General features: G+C 40.3%; 1 protein-coding gene across 1 annotated transcript in view; it reads left to right on the top strand.

Annotated features, from left to right (window-relative positions):
• Positions 1-14224: 14224 nt before the first annotated feature.
• Positions 14225-25287, top strand: part of LOC130929544 (voltage-dependent R-type calcium channel subunit alpha-1E-like) — a 118181-nt gene continuing 107118 nt past the window's right edge. The window contains exons 1-2 of the mRNA XM_057856760.1: positions 14225-14454; positions 18732-19147. Coding sequence (XP_057712743.1) covers positions 18756-19147 — 392 coding nt within the window. The 5' untranslated portion in view covers positions 14225-14454; positions 18732-18755. The remainder of the gene's footprint in view (positions 14455-18731; positions 19148-25287) is intronic.

A 25287-nucleotide genomic window follows, 5' to 3' on the forward strand; every position in this document is an offset into this window, starting at 1 on the left:
TGGTCAATTATAGCGCAATGAGTTTTGGTCGCAGGAAAGCGACATGAGCTTTCAATAGTTCTTTTGTGGCCAGCGTGCGACAATAGCTAAGAATGCTTTGACTAGGTTAACCATATGTTAAGTTGACTCTCAGCCCGGCCTTAAGATACTTACATTTTACTTGAAGTTCACTCAAAGATGCCTTATCACTTTAAAATATTTAAAGTGTGCCTTCTCCTTATACAGTGGGGAGAACAAGTATTTGATACACTGACAATGGGTTTTCCCATTGGCAGTGTATCAAATACTTGTTCTCCCCACTGTAGATAGAAAAATTCAGTTTTATAAGAGGGATATTTATAGAGAGCTTCAGATAGATATATGTATAGGGCGGAAAACACTCAGGTGACTTGAAGCTCCGCTCTGAGACCCCCAATTTGGCCAAATTTTAAAATTGTCCTATATTCAAGTGTGATACATCATTGGAAAGCTTAAAATCTCAGTTTTCGGTTTTTCAAGAAAAATTTTGAACAGGAGGAAATTTTAAAAAATAAATAAATAAAAACTATCTGGAGGTGAGAGCACGCGAGAGCAGAATTACAGACGCCATGACTTTAACGAGATATTATCGCATACTTACCTTGTTTCGATCCAAAAACCCCATGTAGCATGTATCACTGACTGTCAAGACACCGCTGTTAACGTCCACAGTTGAATTTTTGGGGGATTTTATGGGTGAAACATTGTAGCATAACAAGGGTTGCGATGTAGAAATCGCAGACATCAAGGAGTGGTCGAGATTTTCTTTTTCATATATTTACCCTTTTAAATGTTTTTTTTTCTTTCAATTTTTATTTGTTTGGATTGATTATTTATCATCTAACATATCGGAGAAAATGCGACAGTAACAAAAAATATATAATTAAGCAATATTTATGAGGTAGATATCTGTGACTTTTTTACAGACACATTTTTTTTCATTGTGACATAATTTGTTTAAACATTTAAAATATGCAAGTGAATAATTTTTTAAAGTCGTTTTTTTTTTTTTTTTTTAAATGAAATGTTAGATATCAATTAATGATTCTAAGCTAAAAATGACAGACATTTTGAATAAGAAATATGATTACTTACCTTCTTTTTATGGCTGGGTTGAAACAAAAGCGGTTGCGCGACATCTGTAAACGGGGGTTTCCAGGGTAAAACGGACAAACTAAAAATAGGTCGGGGAATTCATGCGCCATGAATCTGGTATTGCAGCATATAGACATATTATTCTATCGAACACAACAGTTTTTTGGGCTTAAAATACAGCACTTTCTTTTTAAGAGGAGTGCAAGAGCAGAAACTGCTTTTCCAGTCTTGTGTTTTCCGCCATAGATATATAAAAACACTGTCTTACATAGTGATTTAAAAAATGACCTCTGTATTGGCAAATACTTCAATCCTTGAACAAAATAATAGCTGTCTTTTTTCAGTTCTTACTGTCCGAAGCCTAAAGAATATCACTACAACTGTCGTTGACAAATTGTTATTCCTACTTAATTATTATTCTCATTCAATGTTCTCGATTGCATGCAACCAAATAACCGAAATAAACTCACGAACAATTCAACCTGCATTTTTCTAAACGCAGCACTTCAAAACTACATATCCCATAATGCCTAGCGTGGCTTACCTAACAGACTGACTGACAGCTAGCACCGGTAGCCGAGGCAAAAATCAAACATTGCTATATAAGTTTACAATCATCGGCAGCTTAACGATGCGACACCAAACGGGATTTTACAGATTATACCAGTACGAAGCTCCGATAGAAGTAGGTGGTTGCCGAAAGGTAAGTTTAGCAAGTGTAAATACCGATAGCCTGTGAGCTCCTGTAGTCATGACTCACGAAGGTTTGTTTGTGAATAAAAATTGACAGTTGACGCCATGATAAAGCCAGTCTATGACTACGCACGCACGCATGCGCAAATTTGTATCCAAAGTAGAATAAGGGTATATTCGACTTAATTACAGTTTTGGGTACATTAACATTTGATTATATATATGTATAGAACACAAGTCTCAACATCTGGGCAAGCTATTTAGGAACACATCATAGGCCTGACAGTACCGGAGTATTCTGTGCAAATAGTCATTCATAAACTGGACATTTTCATGAATTTATAAAACCCCGCCGGACGCCACGGACATGATGTAAAAAGAGGACATCTCCGGGCAAAAGAGGGCGTTTGGTCATCCTAGATATGACTCAACAATAGCCATTACTCTACCTCGAACTAGAGAGCCTATTTATATTTCGTAGTAATTTTGTCTTCTGCTTACTAAATACAGCCGAGTTTGCGGGAATTGCAGTAAAATTATCCTTCACTGTAACTTTTTAACACTACAAAGTTCAATGTTTCTTATAGATTCTTTCAGCTTTGCCATGCCAATTTTTGAGTGGTATAAGTGAGAAAACGTGACTATCCACACTACACTACAGGTTGAAGGCTGTCACGAAGAGAGCAGATGGTATCTACTGGCTCATTTGCAACCTACAAGCAAGTATCAACCCTGACACAATATAAACACTAGGGATTGAAATACAGGCCCTTGCTACACAGTACATAGTTTCAAAATAACGGAAGAGTTAGCTTTCACAAGAAGAACAACAACTACAGTGCTGGCCAAAAGTATTAGCACCCCTGCAATTCTGTCAGATAATGCTCAATTTCTCGCAGAAAATTATTGCAATTACAAATGCCTTGGTAGTAATATCTTCATTCATTTTGCTTGCAATGAAAAAACACAAGAGACAATGAAAAAAAATTAAATCATGATCATTTTACACAAAACTTCAAAAATGGGCCAGACAGAAGTATTGGCACCCCAAGCCTAATACTTGGAAGCAAAACCTTTAGACAAAATAATTGCAAACAACCGCTTCAGGTATCCATCAATGAGTTTCTTACAATGCTCTGCTGGAATTTTAGACCATTCTTCTATGGCCAATTGCTCCAGGTCTTTGAGATTCGAAGGGTGCCTTCTCCAAACAACCATTGTCAGATCTCTCCACAGGTGTTATATGGGATTCAAGTCTGGACGCATTGCTGGTCACTTTAAAAGTCTCCAGTGCTTTCTCTTAAACCATTTTCTAGTGCTTTTTGAAGTGTGTTTTGGGTCATTGACCTGCTGGAAGACCCATGACCTCTGAGGGAGACCCAGCTTTCTCACACTGGACCCTACATTATGCTGCAAAGTTTGGTGGTAGTCTTCAACTTCATAATGCCGTGCACACCGTCAAGCAGCCCAGTACCAGAGGCAGCAAAGCAACCCCAAAACATCAGGGTTCCTCCACCATGTTTGACTGTGGGGACCGTGTTCTTTTCTTTGAAAGCCTCATTTTTATTCCTGTAAACTCTATTTTAATGCCTTTACCCAAAAAGTTCTTTTTTTGTCTCAACATTCTTCCAAAACATTTTTGGCTTTCCCAGGTAAGTTTTGGCAAACTTCAGCCTGGCTTTTTTATGTCTCTGGGGCAGAAGTGAGGTCTTCCTGGGTATCCTACCATAGAGTCCCTTTTCTTTCAGACGCCGACGGATAGTACAGGTCGACACTGTTGTACCCTCGGACTGCTTGAATTTGTTTGGATGTTAGTCAAGGTTCTTTATCCACCATCCGGACAATCTTTCGTTGAAATCTCTCGTCAGCTTTTATCTTCAGTCCACATCTTGGGAGGTTAGCCACAGTGCCATGGGCTTTACACTTATTGATTACACTGCGCACGGTAGACACAGGAACATTCAGGTCTTTTGAGATGGACTTGTATTGCCTGGCATGGCCAGACTGTTCTCCGTGTAATTTTCAAACTATGTGAGAATAGTCTGGGACCCAGCCCATTAACGGCCTCTCGAGCACAGACAAAATCAACCGTCCAATCAGAGTCGTTTATTTGCGTGACGTGTTCTTAATGAGCAATGTCACGCTTCTGCGTCGGAAGTCGTCTCCAAAACAACACAGATGGCGAACAGGAGAGCCGAGAATATGTTCCAATCAGGGGTCGCGTTAATATTTTCTGTCGTTGACCAATTTTTAAAAACGGTGACGGAAAAAAATGAAGTCCATCCGTCATTTTGACCGGTTGCAATTCACACCCCAGACCACAGGGCGGTGAGTGAGCATAATAATTAGCTATTGTCTCTCTTGATGCATGACGTCGTTGGCCTTACTCTGAAAAATGTCAAGGCAACTGAGTGTCCGAAGTTTCTTCAAAAAGCCCCAAAACGACGATGGTGTTGATAAAAGAGGTGAAAAAACAGGGACTGCACAAGCGGGCACGCAATTCAAGTCCATGTGCACCAGGAGGAAAGTGTGAGACTACGTTCAGGCCACAGCAGGTGAACTGTTAATTTCATTGTTCCATATGCTACATATGGTAGGCTACCTACCTACCGGGGCCACAGTCAGCTGTTTTTGTCACTGCGGAGAAAAAGTTACATATTCATTTGCTTGATGTGTGATGGCACGGTGTGGATTCTCTGTTAAGCTTGTTCGGACAGAATATTAATTTAAAATGAATGAAAACGAAATACTATTGAATATGTTAAAGTGGTATGCAATGTTAAGAGTCTTGTTAGCTGTAGGCGCACTATCCTATTCCCCTCACTATCCACTCGCGGGGGCCTGCGCTTGTCAGTGACGTTCCTTATTCTCGCTATATGATTATACAACTTTAACATTTGTTAATAATACGCTCTGTGTGTAGTATCATCCATCGCTTTTCCTTTTTAAATGGGCACTTATAAGCGAACGCAAGAAGTAACAACGGGAACATTTTTAAACAGGCATTTCACGGGAGAGCATTTCGACTCTTCGGCCAATCATATAGCGAGAGCGAGTGGATAGTGAGGGGACCGCGCGCGGCTCTTAAGTGTCTCTGTCACGTGACTGTCGTAGCCGGTAACGCGCTCGGCCAAATGGACACACAAGTACGGAAGGTGAATTATGCCAAACAAAGGGTCACCACAATGTCATTATCATCATTTTAAAAATTTAAGTGACGGGTAAAAATAGATTATGACCGGATTTTTATGACCCTGTCAGTCAAAATGACAGACAACGAAAAAGTCTAGCGCAACCTCTGGTTCCAATTCACGGTAAAATCAGTTTTAATTGACCAAAAACACATCGACACGAGTCATTGACAACAGTCTGTCTCGCGCTAGCCATGTTGAATAAACTCCGCTCTCCTCGTATGTTTACTTCCGCGCACAAGTCCCTCGTCCTGCCCTCGTCGCTTTAGTAATGTCACGTCCGCCCGTCGCTGATTGATCCACTCCGCTGTCTGTTTGCTGTGGCTTGCTCCGCCCTGGAAATTGTATCCGCTGAATGGTGGCCAGACTCAATAGCTGAACAGCGATAAATCTGGTGTACCAGGCTAGGACTTGTAGCCTTGATATTGCCCATGCTTCCTCACTGTTTTGCTTCTCAAGTCCTCAGACAGTTCTTTGGTCTTCTTTCCTTTCTCCATATTCAATGTGGTCCACACAAGGACACAGGACAGCGGTTGAGTCAAATTTAATCCATTTTAACTGGCTGCAAGTGTGATTTAGTTATTGCCACTAGCTGTTATGTGCCACAGGTACAGTGGGGTAAATAAGTATTTAGTCAACTACCAATTGTGCAAGTTCTCCTACTTGAAAAGATTAGAGAGGCCTGTAATTGTCAACATGGGTAAACCTCAACCATGAGAGACAAAATGTGAAAAAAAAAAAACGGAAAATCACATTGTTTGATTTTTTTTAAATAATTTATATCCAAATTAGAGTGGAAAATAAGTATTTGGTCACCTACAAACAAGCAAGATTTCTGGCCGTCAAAGAGGTCTAACTTCTTCTAACGAGGTCTAACGAGGCTCCACTCATTACCTGTATTAATGGCACCTGTTTTAACTCATTATCGGTATAACATACACCTGTCCACAAACTCGGTCAGTCACACTCCAAACCCCACTATGGCCAAGACCAAAGAGCTGTCGAAGGACACCAGAGACAAAATTGTAGACCTGCACCAGGCTGGGAAGACTGAATCTGCAATAGGTTAAACGCTTGGTGTAAAGAAATTAACTGTGGGAGCAATTGTTAGAAAATGGAAGACATACAAGACTATCTGGATTTGGGGCTCCATTCAAGATCTCACCCCGTGGCGTCAAAATGATAACAAGAACGGTGAGCAAAAATCCCAGAACCACACGGGGGGACCTAGTGAATGACCTACAAAGAGCTGGGACCACAGTAACAAAGGCTACTATCAGTAACCCAATGCGCCGCCAGGGACTCAAATCCTGCACTGCCAGACGTGTCCCCCTGCTGAAGCCAGTACGCGTCCAGGTCCATCTGCGGTTCGCTAGAGAGCATTTGGATGATCCAGAAGAGGACTGGGAGAATGTGTTATGGTCAGATGAAACTAAAATACAACTTTTTGGTAGAAACACAGGTTCTCGTGTTTGGAGGAGAAAGAATACTGAATTGCATCCGAAGAACACCATACCCGCTGAGAAGCATGGGGGTGGAAACATCATGCTGTGGGGCTGTTTTTCTGCAAAGGGACCAGGACGACTGATCCGTGTAAAGGAAAGAATGAATGGGGCCATGTATCGAGAGATTTTGAGTGAAAATCTCCTTCCATCAGCAAGGGCATTGAAGATGAGACGTGGCTGGGTGTTTCAGCATGAAAATGATCCCAAACATACAGACAGGGCAACAAAGAAGTAGCTTCGTAAGAAGCATTTCAAAGTCCTGGAGTGGCCTACCACTTTCTCCAGATCGCAACCCCATAGAAAATCTGTAGAGGGAGTTGAAAGTTGCCCAACGACAGCCCCAAAACATCACTGCTCTAGAGGAGATCTGAATGGAGGAATGGGCAACAGTTTGTGAAAAGCTTGTGAAGAGTTACAGAAAACATTTGGCCTCCGTTATTGCCAACAAAGGGTACATAGCAAAGTATTGAGATGAACTTTTGGTATTGACCAAATACTTATTTTCCACCATGATTTGCAAATAAACATTCTTTAAAAATCAAAAAAGGTGATTTTCTGTTTTTTTCCCCCACATTCTGTCACTCATGGTTGAGGTTTACCCATGTTGACAATTACAGGCCTCTCTAATATTTTCAAGTGGGGGAACTTGCACAATTAGTGGTTGACTAAATACTTATTTGCCCCACTGTAAGTAATAGGTTCTGTTAATTACACAAATTAGAAAAGCATCACATGATTTTCAAAGGGTGCCAATACTTTTGTCCTGCCCATTTTTGGAGTTTTGTGTAAAATGATAATGATTTTTTTCTTCCATTCTCTTTTGTGTTTTTTTTTTTTATTGCAAGCAAAATAAATGAAGATATTACTACCAAATCATTTGTAATTGCAATCATTTTCTGGGAGAAATTGAGCATTATCTGACAGAATTGCAGAGTTGCCAATACTTTTGCGCAGCACTGTACTTACTGTAAGTAGCAACTTGACAGGCCTACAATCAGCAAGAATGACAGTTATTTGTATTCATGTATTATATTTACTTATTTTATTTATTTATTTTTAAAGAAAAAGTATTTTCTGTAAAATTTTCACCACTGTGATGTTCAAAGCTACAGAGCCCCTAACAGGACAGAAATCAGGATGAAACCAAGTTAGATTTACCATATTATATTACTTTAATCACTAGCCATGTGACACAGTCAACATCTTTATACATCAAAACATTGATACCCACAAGCAAATAAATTGAATGGTGGCGTACAATAATGAATGCTCAAATGGCCCTCACCCCCACTAGTGGAACAAAAAAATTTTCTTTGCCACATTTTTCTTCATCGCTGATTTGCAAAAAGAGATTTCTTACCCAAATGAGAAAGCTACTCATCCAGATGAGGAAGTTACTTATCCAAAATGAGAGTCTCTCATCCAAAACGAGAAAGCTGCTCATCCAAAATGAGAAAGTTGCTCATCCAAACGAGAAATTTGCTAATGCAAATGGGAAACATTAATCAATATACTGTAAATGAATGAATTCCCCTTATGCTTCATATTTTTTCCGCATTATTCCATCAGTTTGCAAGGTTAGCTTTAAAAATAGATACACAGTAAGTACAGTGCCTTGCAAAAGTATTCGGCCCCCTTGAACCTTGCAACCTTTCGCCACATTTCAGGCTTCAAACATAAAGATATAAAATTTTAATTTTTTGTCAAGAATCAACAACAAGTGGGACACAATCGTGAAGTGGAACACAATTTATTGGATAATTTAAACTTTTTTAACAAATAAAAAACTGAAAAGTGGGGCGTGCAATATTATTCGGCCCCCTTGCGTTAATACTTTGTAGCGCCACCTTTTGCTCCAATTACAGCTGCAAGTCGCTTGGGGTATGTTTCTATCAGTTTTGCACATTGAGAGACTGACATTCTTGCCCATTCTTCCTTGCAAAACAGCTCGAGCTCAGTGAGGTTGGATGGAGAGTGTTTGTGAACAGTAGTCTTCAGCTCTTTCCACAGATTCTCGATTGGATTCAGGTCTGGACTTTGACTTGGCCATTCTAACACCTGGATACGTTTATTTTTGAACCATTTCATTGTAGATTTGGCTTTATGTTTTGGATCATTGTCCTGTTGGAAGATAAATCTCCGTCCCAGTCTCAGGTCTTGTGCAGATACCAACAGGTTTTCTTCCAGAATGTTCCTGTATTTGGCTGCATCCATCTTGCCGTCAATTTTAACCATCTTCCCTGTCCCTGCTGAACAAAAGCAGGCCCAAACCATGATGCTGCCACCACCATGTTTGACAGTGAGGATGGTGTGTTCAGGGTGATGAGCTGTGTTGCTTTTACGCCAAACATATCGTTTTGCATTGTGGCCAAAAAGTTCAATTTTGGTTTCATCTGAGCAGAGCACCTTCTTCCACATGTTTGGTGTGTCTCCCAGGTGGCTTGTGGCAAACTTTAAACGAGACTTTTTATGGATATCTTTGAGAAATGGCTTTCTTCTTGCCACTCTTCCATAAAGGCCATATTTGTGCAGTGTACGACTGATTGTTGTCCTATGGACAGACTCTCCCACCTCAGCTGTAGATCTCTGCAGTTCATCCAGAGTGATCATGGGCCTCTTGGCTGCATCTCTGATCAGTTTTCTCCTTGTTTGAGAAGAAAGTTTGGAAGGACGGCCGGGTCTTGGTAGATTTGCAGTGGTCTGATGTTCCTTCCATTTCAATATGATGGCTTGCTCTTTGAGATATTTAAAGCTTGGGAAATCTTTTTGTATCCAAATCCGGCTTTAAACAGTATCTCGGACCTGCCTGGTGTGTTCCTTGGTTTTCATAATGCTCTCTGCACTTTAAACAGAACCCTGAGACTATCACAGAGCAGGTGCATTTATACGGAGACTTGATTACACACAGGTGGATTCTATTTATCATCATCGGTCATTTAGGACAACATTGGATCATTCATAGATCCTCACTGAACTTCTGGAGTGAGTTTGCTGCACTGAAAGTAAAGGGGCCGAATAATATTGCACGCCCCACTTTTCAGTTTTTTATTTGTTAAAAAAGTTTAAATTATCCAATAAATGTTGTTCCACTTCACGATTGTGTCCCACTTGTTGTTGATTCTTGACAAAAAAATTAAATTTCATATCTTTATGTTTGAAGCCTGAAATGTGGCGAAAGGTTGCAAGATTCAAGGGGGCCGAATACTTTTGCAAGGCACTGTACCTGCTTGCGGTTGCAGTGTTTATCCATATACTGCGATCTTTTGACCAAAACTTTTGTGATTCTTTTTTAAAAAAAATTTAACTGACTGACAAACACTTTTAACTAATTGGCTGCCATCGCCAGTGCTAGATGTTCAATCCTTTTTTACCGGGGGGCGTTCTATCATTCGCCACTCCAAGGCAAAATGGATTGGACGTCGAGCATCAGCAATAACCCCTGGTGGATAAAGTACTCACTTTTTTACTTAAGTAAAAGTACAGATACAGTGCCAAAAAATCACTGCCTGCTCAATTTTATTTAAAACTGCGTAGAATGGAAAAAAAAACAAGCAATAAAATTGATGGTGGATTGAAAGCAACTATCTGGTGCATCAAGTAAAAGAGTGTGGAGCACCCATTTGAAAGTGTGCTACTCTCACTGCTGGGTTTTATCGGTCAATATCTTGTTCACCTGCCTACTCCTGGTTGTACTTGTGTTGCTGCCTCTAAGGCCATGTTTACACATAGCAGGGTATTTGTCAAAAAGGAACTTTTTCTACGGTTTGGCCTATCATCCACACGTACATGCACATTTTGGGCATTGAAAAGAAGAGTTCTTAAAAACTCCATCTAAAGTGAAGATGTTCGAATTCTGCTGCCTCTAAGGCCATATCTACACGTATCAGGGTATTTGGTAAAAAGAAGAGCTTTTTCTACGGTTTGGCCAATCATCCACACGTATACGTACATTTTGGGCATTGAAAAGAAGGGATCTTAAAAACTCCATCCAAAGTGAAGATGTGCGAATTCTGCATTTGTGGCGCCATCATGTGGACACTGATAATCAAAGATTTAACTGTGGAAACATCACTGACTACTGCAAACTTTGCTCCCATGTCACTCATGAGACTAATGTTTCATCGTTTACTTTTAGATCTAATTATTAGACAGGTGCTTTTTGCTTCCATTTATCTACAAACTCTTGCAGTGTTTCATATTGAGGAACACATGTGATGGATGAAGGTATTATGGGCAATTATTTTTTGCGCATTGTTATGAATGTACTAAACGTGCCTCTGACACAAAAAAGCATGTTTATTTCATATTAAACGCAGAATTTTATGCTCCTGAATGAAATGGATGTGTGTGGAAGTGATCGATATATTTATTCAATTTTTTTGAATCCCGCGCCATGAAAACGAGTTACTTCCAGCCAGAATCTGGATTGAGGAAGAAGGCAAATGTGACGTCAGTGAACTAATCATCTTCACAATACAGCCATTGCTATCGTATGCAGAAGGACTGCGGATTCAGCTGATTTTGTTGATTAATTTGTTTATTTTTTGTTTCACACCAATGTGCTGCAGGCTTTTGGTGCTACACCAGGAAGAGTGGTGTGAGGCGTTTTGGATTTCCAAAAGATCCCCTTAACTGCAAAGATTGGGCAAAACAAGTCCAACAATCAAGAGACCATTGGACTGATGACAAAGTGAGTAAGGTAAGTGTTTTATCCGGTTTATCCACCGAGAATGCGCCATTTTCGGCGTTCATTACCAGTGATGTCACAGATTACTTGAAAAAGTAATTTAATTACTGATTACTGATTACTCCTCAAAAAAGTAATCTAGTTACTTTACTGATTACTTTATTATCAAAGTAACTAAGTTACTTTAAAAGTAATTTGTCAGTTACTTTTCCCAATTTTTCTCCCTTTGCTGCCTCAACAGAAAAATTTCATCGCATGTAATTGAATTTTTCAGATAAGGCTTTATCTTCGAGTTAGCAGGGGTTTAATGGAGTTCATTTCAACCACCACTGACTTGCGCTAGCTCAGCCACTCCGGAGCCCTGAAACTAACAAATAACTGACAAACTGCACAGAATTTGTTCAAAACAACTCCAACGACAAATCAAACCCCCACTAACTCGAAGATTAAGCCTAATGTCAAAAATTCTGAACTCCCCCAACAAAAACAAATGAAATGAACAAGAATCCTACAAAGTATTTCATAATGCATTCAGTATAGGCCAAAAGTTTGGAGACACCTCAAGGGTGGATAATTTGAAGAATGTACAATATAAAACCTGTTTTCAAGAATATAATTCCTCATGTTCATTCATAGTTTTAATATTTTCACTGAGAATTTACAATAGTAGTGAAAATATATAAAAAGCACAAATGATGAGGCGTGTCCAAACTTTTGACTCGCTCTTTTGTCACCCCCCCCCCCCCCCCCACACACACACACACACAAAGTCACACTCCGCCTATGGTTACAAACTATAACTATAAAATGTACGTAAAGGCTGGTTACAAACTGTAAAAGTGCTGGCTGTCTCGTTACCTATTGGCTTTGTTTCGATTTTTGTCGCGTTGTGCTGTAATTTCAAGTGGTTCCTTGAATTAGATGTAGAGTTATTAGCGGTCGACTGCCCTTTTGAGCCAGCGCAAAGTTTGCAACGCACGGAGATATTTTTTGTCATCTTTATTGGAGAGAAATGTGAAGTCATGGCTCTATGTCCAATAAGCAAATGCAGCCGTTTGTGGTTCTTCTTCTACGTCTTCCTTTTTAGCATCCTGAGAGGTAGCCAGTTGTTTGTTAGCCGCCAACAGCGCTCATAGCATGGTAAAACACGTGAGCCGTTTTTTCCCCCGATGAGAAAACGTGACATCCAACGGAGATACTTTTGTCATCTTTAGTGGACAGAAATGTGAAGTAATGGCTGTATTTCCAGTAAGCAAAGGCATCTATTTGCGGTACATATCCTGCCTTTCACTGTTAGCCTCGCTGCCTCGCCAGAATGCTATGTTGTTGGCTGCCGTGGCAGACAGCGCTCAGCCTCAAACAGAGCACGTAAAACATGTGACCCGTTTTTTTTTTCCCAGATGAGAAATTCTCTTCGTACATGACTACAGTATTCTTCATTCTACATACATTATGAGGACAAAAACAAAATGGTAACGCACAGGCAATAGGGAAACTAACTTTAATCGGATTACTGGTTTGGCAAAATTAACGTGTTAGATTACTCGTTACTGAAGAAAGTAATCAGATTACAGTAACGCGTTACTGACAACACTGTTCATTACCCTCTGCGTCCTCGGCGACGAGCACTGCCTGCCTGCTCGGGCCGCAGCAGAATGACGAGCCAAAACTTGCTCGCCACCGGGGACTGGCCGATCGGTCAAGATAATCAACTCCGCCGCTGTGTGTGACATGAGTCGGGGTAGTTTTGTGTGATTTTTTTGTTTTCGAAAGGCAAGGAAAAGACTTGGAAGAGCCGCTTGGTTCTAGTTATTATGTCGCCTAGCCCTAACACCTCCTGTTTTGCTTACACTCTTTCCTCTGTCTCTGAAGCAGTACTTTAGCCCTGTCGTACTGAATCAATACATTTTTAATATTTCATATTCCATTTAGCCCAAGACTGGTATTTGTCATGACCATACAATTTATTTGGCAATTGGGGAAAAATACTTAGATAAAAAAAATATCCTGTTTCCTCATTCTGAGTCTTCCCCATTGGGCTGAATTCTAAATCAGCTGAAATCGTTACTCTGCCGAAATCATCTCCAGATGGAGGCGCTAGAGCGCTGTAATGACAGGCTGGGCTAAACGGCAGATTAAAAAACTCATTTCTCGTCACCGATTTTAATTCACGTAATAATCCTATTTAAAATGTCTTTATCATGTCACAGGCACTTTAAAAATGAATGAATGCGCTTGGCTGTGGAAGCTTTTTTTTTTCTTTCTATAAACGTGCAGGTGTAGACGTAATTATTTTTTCCGGACGTATTAGGGCAGAATCCTCGGCTTTAAAAAACCCTGCTAGGTGTAGACATAGCCTATGGCTCAATTACGTGATAGTTGCATGAGGCTTATCGATTGCAGTGGAGGCATGAAAACGATCTATCAATTCACAACGAGAGAGAAAAAAAAAAACAATAACATAAGTAACTTGTAACGCAGACGGTAATTCGAAAAGTAAAAAGTACCACTCCATATTTGTACTCAAGTAAAGTACAGATACACAAAAAATGTACTTTTACTTCGTTACATTCCATCACCGGCAATGGCACTAAAAGATAAGCATTCGCAGTCAGTCCTCCCAGTTTTAAGGTATTGGACATCAATTGTCGTCAATGACAGCCAATAAATTAATTTTTGCAGGTAGTGTTGTGTTCATTTTTGTAATGCTCCCACAGCATTACCTGAGAATAAACTTAGATATGTAGCTTCAGTCCACCATCTAGTGGTGACTCAATGAGCTATACACATAACAACAGTCTCCAACGCACCTGTAGAACTCAGCTGATCTATAGTAAGGTGTTCTTTGAATGTTCACTATGAAACAAAGACCAATTATTGATATTGTTTCTAGTTGGCAGAAAAAGAAAGGCACACAAAGTGACTCATAACATGGCAGCCGGTCGGGTGGGGTGCGGAAGGGAGGAGGGGGTTGTTGGCTTGCCGAGGGTGGTGGGTTTGCTTTATTTCCACACTCCACTCGTGTTTGTGCTCCTCCGTGTAGGGGAGGAAGGAACGCTGCTCCCTGGCTGCCATCCACCCCAGGGGTATTTATAGTCCCCATCGGCGGGAGTCATCACTCAAGGAATCTACGTGAAAGCATCATCCTCATCATCAGCATCCTCCTCATCCTTTCTCTCAACTTGTGTGGAGCGGGCAGGGAGGGTCTGCGCGGGGGATGCGACCTCAGCAGGACTCTGTGAAGGAATAGGAGCGTATTGTGGAGGTAAAAGTGCTTCTTTTTTGTCTTTCACTCATATTTGTTCGATGTGTCTGCAATTATGTTTGCCATTCTTGTAAAATAATGTTCACAAGGTTCAACAGAAGCCAAAAGGCATTTCTTAATAAATGACTAATGCATGGATTGCCACAATTACAATTGCTCTGGGCATAAAGTGCACTGTGCCTGTGTGTACATTGTTAGTCTATTTCAAGAAAAATGGATGACAATAGTGGTTGTAATATTCACATTCATAATTTTAATTTTTGCAACAATAACTATTGAAGAGCTTATCAATTCCACAGACTTATTTGCCTCTAACTGCAAACATAGCATTTTATTTAGCATCCCCAGTATTATATTTTATTCAGCCAAGCCAGTGATATTTTTTCAACGTAAATGTTGCAGCATTTCAATCTAGGCAAAATATTTGTATTTATCTCCAACCCAGACAAATATTGACATCATCCATTTATTTAAAATTGCAATTTTCAAAAAAATTATCTGATTTTTTTGTTATTTTAACAGATCGAACTATTTGTTTTACCACTATTTTATTACTTTACCGGCTGGTATCCATTTGTACAAATTTTATGTCACTCTTTTAACCCATTAAAAAATGTTTATTTTATGAAATGTAATTATTAATACAATACTTATATTCAAACAAATTTCAATGTGTTTTAGGGCTTAGTTTTCTTTGGCTCACAATCAAGAGTTACTGGTATGAATGAATCTAAGATCTTCTCTTTGTGCTTGCATTGGTTTTCTGATGATGAATGTAAGTTAAATTAAGACATTTGGATTTTGAATGGGAGCTCACCTAACTTTGGATGGGAGCTCACCTATCTGTAGCAAATTAGAGTATTCAGTGAACTCAATATGCCTGATTTTGCGATGTGGGCGGAATGTAGCAGAATCCTGTGAAAACCAAAGCTAGTACAAGGCTAGTAAAGTGGACTGCAACTTTTTTTTGATTGGTGGAACGTGACCTGCTGCCTGTAGCCTTGCACTTTGCGCTATAAACAGTTGACGTTTGACAAGTGAGTCACTGTTGTGCCTCGACCTCTCCCACACTCAACCCCTTTCAGTGACTCTGGCTCCAATGGAACCCTCTTCTTCTACACGCCCCCGTATTTCGACTCTCGTTACTCTCGTTTAAGGGGAAAAAAGAAAAGTGTATTTGTTTCTGTTGTTCGACACAGCAGGGATAGATTTCTTTTTCCTGCTCTATAATTGTCGCATTCGGCTTCTTGACTACAATGCGTGTCAGGAAAGTCAGAGATTTCAATTTCTGTTCTACAGTTTTCAACATACTTTTCCTGTTGGTTGTGTTATTATTTACTGTTGATGTACGTATATGCTGAAGATATTGTTTTTTTTTTTTTTTTTTAATATATATAAAATTATGCCTCATGCAGACCCAGAAAGCAAAATAATAATAACTGGAGCGGACATGGGCCAGATGTACCAGTATTTTTCGACTATAAGTCACAGTTTTTTCATAGTTTGGCTGGGGTGCGACTTATACTCTGGAGCGACTTATGTGTGAAATTATGAACACATTATTATATCATTTCACATGTTATTTTGGTGTTTTGGAGTGACACTGTGGTTTAGTAAACTTGTCAGCATAATCTTTATGCTATAGTTATCTGAATAACTCTTAATAGCTATGTTACGTTAACATACCCCGTTCGCATTTCGTTGTTCATGCATCATGTAACATTATCATACTGTACACTTATTCAGCATGTTGTTCTCCACTGCATTTTTATTTAAAATTGCCTTTCAAGATGACATATCTTTTCTTTTTGTTGGATTTTATCAAGTAAATTTCTCCCCAAAATGCGACCCTATACTCCGGTGCGACTTATGTATGTTTTTTTCCTCTTCGTTGGGCATTTCATGGCTGGTGCGACTTATACTCAGGTGCGACTTATTGTCCGAAAAATACAGGTACTGCAAATTTTGGCCCAGCTTCGTAAAACCGATCCGCCCCAGTGTCTTTTTGAACAATGGCCGAAACTCAGTAAGGAGTCACCCGGTTTTGGGCCAGAACTGGTCTAAAGTAGCAGACACGACATCAATATGTGGCCCGGATATGGCACACGTTACCCAATCTGGGCCAGATTTGTATTAAAAACAATTTTCATTATTAAATTTGGAGTCCATTTTGTTCAATGTATAATCCTTTAATGTGTTTAAATTGCAAACTAATCGATTAAAAGCAATAATAACAACACTTCTTTTTCATGCCATTTATAAATGCTAACATATTGATGCAACATACAACAACATATCAATATAATATTGTTTATTCACAAAATATTTTATTTGGAACAAGCAACTCAACATCAAAGATGACCCATTTTTAGACTGTAAACAACATATTGTATTTGTTAAGGTTCCTGGGTAACGGGGGACCTAATTCACTGACGATGAGAGCGAGTGGTAGATATTGCCTGAAGAATCCGGTGGGCAGTTTGGTGATTTAACAGGTGAACGGGCAGGCAAGCGTTTTGCCAGGCAAGCAGTACAGGATCTAGGGGGGAAAAACACAAACATGAGCTCAGTATCAGGATTACAACATTCTTTGTTAGCTGAAAGTCATATACCTGTAGTTGAGTTGTTGATCTGGCGATAATGTGAGGCCAAGGAATGGTTTAAGTAAGCTGCTGACGATGATCAGGATCACCCATCTGTGCAATCAAGGCGACAATTAAGGCAAAACTGTCATAGTGGGTGGTGTTGCTCAGTGGTAGAGTAGTTGTCACCCAACCCAGAGGTTATGGGTTCGATTCTTCCCCCTGATGAACTTGTCTAAGTATCCTTGGGCAAGATACTGAACCCAACGTTGCTCTTGGTGCTGCGTCACCAGTAGGTAGACGTATGTAGTGGATGATGACAATGATGTAGCAAGTGTAAAGTTCTTTGAGGGCCTTGAGAAGTGGAAAGGCGCTATACAAGTATAACACCATTTACCATTGTGCTGATCCAGGCTGCATCTGGCTCACTGACATTAAGCTGGAGTTTAAGCACATCGGGTACAGTTCTTAACCAATCTTTTGGACTGTCATAGCGCTGATCCGGGGCGCATCTGGCGCACTGACGTTAAAAGGGTGTGATTGCTATGTGGATCTGGCAAGCTGAGGCCGGATCCGGCACGCAGTCGGGGTAAATGTATTGGGGTAAATGTGTTATTTAACTAATATGCTTTTATTTATTTATTTATTCAGTGCAAAAGTGAGAGAAGGATGTTGTTCAAATTGGCTTAAATCGACTGCCTCGCTTCTGTCAGTCTGCCCCATGGCAGCGGTCGCGACAATAATATCTTATCTCCACGTAGTGTGGCGTGAATAAATAATCTGATGTAAGGATGAAAGAAATGTGTATTTGTTTCTGTGGCTTGACACAGCAGTGACAGATTTCCTTTTCTCGCTATATGAATGTCACATTCAAAGTTCTTGGCAACGAAGCATGTCATGAAAGTAAAAGACTTTATTTCCTTTTGTACGGTTCTCAACATACTTTACCTGTTGGTTGTGGAGACTGGCAGGGACATATTAGATTCCATTTCCTGTTCTATGGTTATTGTCGCGAATTCAATTGCATTTCATTTTAATATTGACTGTTGGTGTATGTGTCGCAGATATTTTTTTATAAATATAAAACTATGCCTCATTCAAAAATATGCTAATTTGACTAATATGCTTTTTCCTTTATATATTCAGTGAAAAAGTGAGAGGATGATATTGTTCAGAATGGCTTAAATCGGCTGCCTAGCTTCTGTCAGTCTGCCCCAGGGCAGCTGTAGCTACAATAGTATCTTATCTCCACGTAGTTTGGCGTGAATTAATAAACCGATGTGAATGGTGAACGCTCGTTTTCTACACCGTTCACTTGAGTTGGATTTAAATATCTCAAAAGATGAAAGTGTATTTTAAGAGCATCCTGCTTCTTTCATCTCTGACACATTGTTGTTGTGTTTAGAGTAAAAACAAAAAAATTAAGTAGTGTGTATGTCCCAGTATTCATGGAAATAAGTGCATGTTCTTCTATTGATTTCTTTGTTTGAAACATTGAAACATGAAAAAAACAAAGTTGGAGATAAATCCTATCAAGAGGACATTTTTGGTTCTCAAAGACCAGAAGGTAGAAATGAAAAAACTAAGTAGCCTTTAACCTTGTTATTTATCTACAATGCACTGTTATATTAATGTATTACTCAAGTCCACGATGGAAATGATATTCATATTCCATTTTTCTTTTTTTGTGCCCAGGGGTGGCCAATTACCAGTGTGGATATGTTTACGAGTTCCAATCAGTCCCTGTCCCTCTCCCTCACGCCCACCACGTGTGTTCCAGGCACTCAGAAACGGGTCCATTCTTCACTGTCACTCCCCGAACCAGAGCCCTGGAGGAAACCACTCCCGGCCGCCCGGCCCGGTCTGGCTCAGGGTGTCCGTTCATGCTCCCTGCAGGTGCCCCACGCAGAATTCCTGGATCTACCTGCTCGGGCGGCTAGCTTTGACCTGCCCTGTGGCGCAGAGGACGATTCTGACCGGGGTTCGGGGTCCCCCAGCCCGAACGCTGTTCTACGTCGACGCGGTGGCCTGGTGGAGCAGAGGGATATCATCATGGCTCACCAGGCTCACAAGATGCAGAGCACGCCACAAGCTCGCAGGAAGGAGTGGGAGTGAGTAGGACAGTTCTGACACCCCCCCCCCCCCCAATTTACTGAAATCAATATGCACATTTGTAGAACGTGTGAAAAAGGTGGAATACCTAGAGACAACCTATATGCAAGCAAGGAGAAACCATGTAAAATGCAGTCAAACTGTGCATGCTGGCTTACCATTTTGTACAATTTCTTCAAAAATTTCATTAGAAAAACATCAAAGGTTGGTGAGCTTAGATGTTCATCGCTTGAAATAGCCTGCACCTGCTCGGGGTGGTTTGCGGCACACAGTAGAGAAATAGATGCTTTCCAAATGTACTTTGGATTTTTGAATATGTTAATTTAGAGGTGCATGCTGTATAGTCATAGGTTCTTGGCGCCGTTTTTCCTATGTGGCGTTTGCATGGTCTTCTTCAGTCAATCCTGGTGTTTTCCCGCACCGCAAAAACAAACATGCCTGCTATTGATGGTGGATTGGACGTCGGTCTGTGTCACTTGCACTGAAACACGATCACTGCCGTATCTCCCAGTTCAGATGGATTGGACGCCTATATCTTGTGTAAGTCTGTGGCTCTCTTAATCCTCTGCTGTCTGCTCGAGTTTCGAGTGTTTTGTGTTGGATTGCAGCCACCAAGCATGTAGGTGGCTATTTATTTTTAGGAACCCTAAATTCTTGTGACGGAAACCAATGAGCTGCTTTCATGTCTAACTTTGATTCCTTCTGCTCGACTGGTTAAACTTGAACACAGAGTGTTAGTCAACCTAAGGTCTTTGGGGCAGTTTGATAGATGCAAATTGTAAAAATGCATAAAAGATTTGAGGAACTGCTTTTATTTTTTTATTTATTTGGCCCACATATTTGCATGGAATTTGGGGGTCGCTGAAATGTGCTGTGATGTGTGAAGCAATATTTGCAATCCTCAACTCATTTGGTTGGGCAAATTTCGGCTCACTAATGATTTTTTCGATGACCGACAAAATGAGAGCTTTTATTTGGGACCAGCTTTAGTTTAGTTTAGTTTAGTTTAGTTTAGTTTAGTTTAGTTTAGTTTAGTTTAGTTTAGTTTAGTTTAGTTTAGTTAGTATATGTGTATGAATACAAATATTTAAAATATAACCATCATAATGACCATAATGATATCTTTTACGTATATTATTAATCTTATCAAATTATAGAGACAAATATTGAACTTTTTATTCATTTTAGAAATATTTGAAGCTTGCATAGAAAAATATGAGTGATTTGGATCTTTTGGAAAGAAATTAAGATGTATTCTAAAGGGAAACACGGATAGAAATACTTAACAACATTATTATGAGTTAAAAATAATTTGATATTGAAGCCTGGGGTCGCGTTAACCGAATATTTTCCGTCGTTGACCGTCCATCCGTCATTTTGACCGGTTGCAATTCACACCCCAGACCACAGGGTGGCGAGTGAGCATATTAATTAGCTATTGTCTCTCTTGATGCATGACGTCGTTGGCCTTACTCTGAAAAATGTCAAGGCAACTGAGTGTCTGAAGTTTCTTCAAAAAGCCCCAAAACGACGATGGTGTTGATAAAAGAGGTGAAAAAACAGGGACTGCACAAGCAGGCACGCAATTCAAGTCCATGCGCACCAGGAGGAAAGTGTGAGACTACGTTCAGGCCACAGCAGGTGAACTGTTAATTTCATTGTTCCATATGCTACATATGGTAGGCTACCTAACTACTGGGGCCACAGTCAGCTGTTTTTGTCACTGCGGAGAAAAAGTTACATATTCATCTGCTTGATGTGTGATGGCACGGTGTGGATTCTCTGTTAAGCTTGTTCGGAAAGAATATTAATTTTAAATGAATGAAAACTAAATACTATTGAATATGTTGAAGCAGTATGCAGTGTTAAGAGTCTTGTTAGCTGTAGGCGCACTATCCTATTCCCCTCACTATCCACTCGCGGGGGCCTGCGCTTGTCAGTGACGTTCCTTATTCTCGCTATATGATTATACAACTTTAACATTTGTTAATAATACGCTCTGTGTGTAGTATCATCCATCACTTTTCCTTTTTAAATGGGCACTTATAAGCGAACACAAGAAGTAACAACTGGAACATTTTTAAACAGGCATTTCACGGGAGAGCATTTCGACTCTTCGGCCAATCATATAGACCCTACCCACGTGATGTCACAACTCCGTCCTCCTGACTGGTACCGCCCAATTGTCCGTCAACACATCGTGTTTACCTGTTACGGCTACGTACATTCCTCCTATTTACGGCGTGTTTTTCTGCTCGTTAACATTAATAATCAGAATGGTGAAGGCGTGTGTGGCGGTCGGTTGCAATAACAGAGAAGATAGACGGAGAGACTTGAAGTTCTACCGGATTCCGAGAGACCCGGAGAGGAGAGAGCGAGATGCGCTGCTGCAATTCGACGAGAAAACTGGGCTCCAAACGATTACCACAGATTATGTAGTAGTCATTTTATATCTGGTAAGATGCATTTAATATATATTTAGAGGGTTTTGGGCTGACAACCACAATTAAGATCATTGCTAGGCTAATCGCCGACAACATACACGTATGTATGTATTGAGAATGCTATCGCTAAACCATATAAACATTAAAAGCCCTAGCTCCATTGACAAATGACATGAAATACATTAGACTTGACAGTGGATGTTAGCAAGAACAAAAGATTTTGAATTGAAAATTTCGTAACTCACCTTTCCAAGCACAAGATAGATTCCTGCCGAATTTTCGTGGACGAGGACCTGTTTCACCCAACCAGCAACGAAGTATTTATAAGCCTCCAAGCTCTTAAAGTTTTTCAAACTTTCGTGAGAATAGGCTGATTTTGTGTGGACAAGATAGTTGTACATATCAGGGTAGCTAGCAGATGTCAGGCAAATACGGCGGAGACAGCGGGTCGAAAAACATCGATTTAGGAATCAAATATGGATCTGGCGAATGGATAAACTGAAGCTTTTCCACATTACGCCTTTTATGCAACGCATCAAGTGAGTTTACGGCATCCGAAAGCACCGGGTCTTCCATGAAATGCATTATAAGTTGCTCGATCAATTGAGACCATTGATAATACAGACACAAAATGACGGACAAGGGAGCGGAACAATACAGCGATCACGTGATTTTGTGACGTCGGTGGGTAGGGTCTATAGCGAGAGTGAGTGGATAGTGAGTGGACCGTGTGCGGCTCTTAAGTGTCTCTGTCACGTGACTGTCGTAGCCGGTAACGCGCTCGGCCAAATGGACACACAAGTACGGAAGGTGAATTATGCCAAACAAAGGGTCACAACAATGTCATTATCATCATTTTAAAAATTTAAGTGATGGGTAAAAATAGATTATGACCGGATTTTTATGACCCTGTCAGTCAAAATGACAGACAACGAAAAAGTCTAGCGCAACCTCTGATTGAAGCCCCACTTGATGTTTTCGTTTTCATACAATTTGTAAAATTAGTTTAACTATTAGGTCGACATTGTTGTTGACGTCTCAGGGCGGTGACGTCACTGGGTTACACTGCAGGTGTTCTGTCAAAATTTGCTGCCTTATTAAAATTTTGTTCCCAAAGCTTTTGTGACAGTGAAAAAGCCCTCTTTACATTCAGTTGGATTCTCAATGTTATCCAAAGGTTCTAAATAAAAATAGTTACATCATAAACATACATGTGGAACATGAAAATGGCGTCAATTAATGCTTAACGACACGGCGAAGTCATTAACAGTGAGAGAGAGTGGGGTGCAGTTGTTGTGTGCAACTAACATGGCAGTATGAGTCTGAGAAGTTATTATCACATGTCCGTCCATGATGTATGTAAGTAAATATTCCTTTCTTTAAAGAATGTTTGTAGTGTTTACTTTGGGATGGCTGCATTTGTGGCCATTTCTAACATCATGCGCATGCGCAGAACCGCAAAGTTGCAATTTTTGGTGCGTTGCAAAATTTGTCTGAACACCAGGCTTCCAGTGTATGACTAGCGACATAAACATGTGACCTGTTCAGCCCTTTCAATTGGAACCCGAGAGGAACATTAATGAGCATGACAGCACTGTCGATATTTCACAAAACGAGCAGCAAAAGCAAAATGAATAGGAAAGACGGGATGAGACGAGACAAGAGTAGGAAAAAAACGGTGTTCTGCCAAAATGTACTACACCGGCGAAACGTCTACAAGAGGCGAATTTGACACCCAAAGTACTACTGTGCGCTTTCAGCTTGTTTTGTTGAGATGCATACAGACAGAACATATTAAAGATGCCTGAAGAAAATACTTAAAAGTAGTAATATCAAATAAGGGTGGTTTAAATGTGCTACCTGACAAATGTGGTCAACAGGTCAACCATCTTCTTTAAAGCTACCACAAAAAAGCACAATGCTTCAAAGTATGAGAGGGAAACACATGCAAAAAGTATTTTGAGGCAATGAAAAGGTAATACAAGACTCAATTTGAAACACAAATATTAATTACTCGCCGTTTTTAACTGATGTGTGCATGTGTTGGACGTCTCACCGCATGGAAGAAATTGCAGAACACCGGTCGTGTTCGTCTAGTGACAATGACAAACTACATCATCACCTCAAGCGTCCATTGCACGCATAAAACATGGCGCCTTCCATAGGTCAAAAAATGTACTAAATATTATAGATTTTTAAATCAATGGCAATATTTTATATGTTTCTAATTACAAATTTTAACCAGGGGTCGCGTTAACCGAATATTTTCCGTCGTTGACCGATTTTTTAAAACGGTGACGGAAAAAACTGAAGTCCATCTGTCATTTTGACAGGTTGCAATTCACACCTCAGACCACAGGGTGGCGAGTGAGCTTATTAATTAGCTATTGTCTCTCTTGATGCATGACGTCGTTGGCCTTACTCTGAAAAATGTCAAGGCAACTGAGTGTCCGAAGTTTCTTCAAAAAGCCCCAAAACGACGATGGTGTTGATAAAAGAGGTGAAAAAACAGGGACTGCACAAGCGGGCACGCAATTCAAGTCCATACGCCCCAGGAGGAAGGTGTAAGACTCCGTTCCGGCCACAGCAGGTGAACTGTGAACTGTTTTTGTCACTGCGGAGAAAAAGTTACATATTCATCTGCTTGATGTGTGATGGCACAGTGTGGATTCTCTGTTAAGCTTGTTCGGACAGAATATTAATTTAAAATGAATGAAAACTAAATACTATTGAATATGTTGAAGTGGTATGCAATGTTAAGAGTCTTGTTAGCTCGAATTGCTGTGTCCAGCCGCTGTAGCTCTGCTGCTCTCTGTGAACTCTCTATTCAAGCCGGAACGCGCGCGGCTCTTAAGTGTCTCTGTCACGTGACTGAGTCGTAGCCGGTAACGCACTCGGCCAAATGGACACACAAGTACGGAAGGTGAATTATGCCAAACAAAGGGTCACCACAATGTCATTATCATCATTTTAAAAATTGAAGTGACGGGTAAAAATAGATTATGACCGGATTTTTATGACCCTGTCAGTCAAAATGACAGACAACGAAAAAGTCTAGCGCAACCTCTGATTTTAACATAAGAGAACAATTGTGGCTTATTAGAGCTTATGAGTCTTTAAGTTCGGGGTTCCCTTTAAAAACAAAAGTAATTTTTTTTTACTAAATAATACCAATCATGAGGTTAATTTTTATTCTGCAGAAAACAATGAATCACCCCATGATCCCCTACTGAGCCTTGGCTTCAAACTCAGCTGTAGTTTCTGCATGTACGCGTACAAGGCGGGCAAGGCAAGGTGGCGTGATGAACCGCTTGCCAACACTTGAGCGTTGAGTGGCTCTCTCCTAAGCTTCACTCCCTCTCCAAGCCCCCATCCCCAGTCCACCCCACACAAGCACTCTCTTCCTCCCGCCTACTCCCTCTACTTTAGGGGTGTCCAAACTACAGCCTGGAGGCCAATTGCAGCCAGCTGCCCAGTTTTTATTCGGTCCGCAGAAAATTATGAAAATATCATTGACTTTGGCCCGCACAAGAAGCTTAACATCAGCCTACATTCTGTTGCACTTCTCAGCTTTAAAACTAGATGGAGCTACTCACTTAAACAGTGCCTTTCCATTATTAGCGATCAAAACTTCACAACATCTTAAAATCAAAATAGGAAAATGTGTAATTTCAGTATTTTGTTTTACACAAATA

Source organism: Corythoichthys intestinalis, chromosome 14 (assembly GCF_030265065.1).
Source record: "Corythoichthys intestinalis isolate RoL2023-P3 chromosome 14, ASM3026506v1, whole genome shotgun sequence".
NCBI lineage: Eukaryota > Metazoa > Chordata > Actinopteri > Syngnathiformes > Syngnathidae > Corythoichthys > Corythoichthys intestinalis.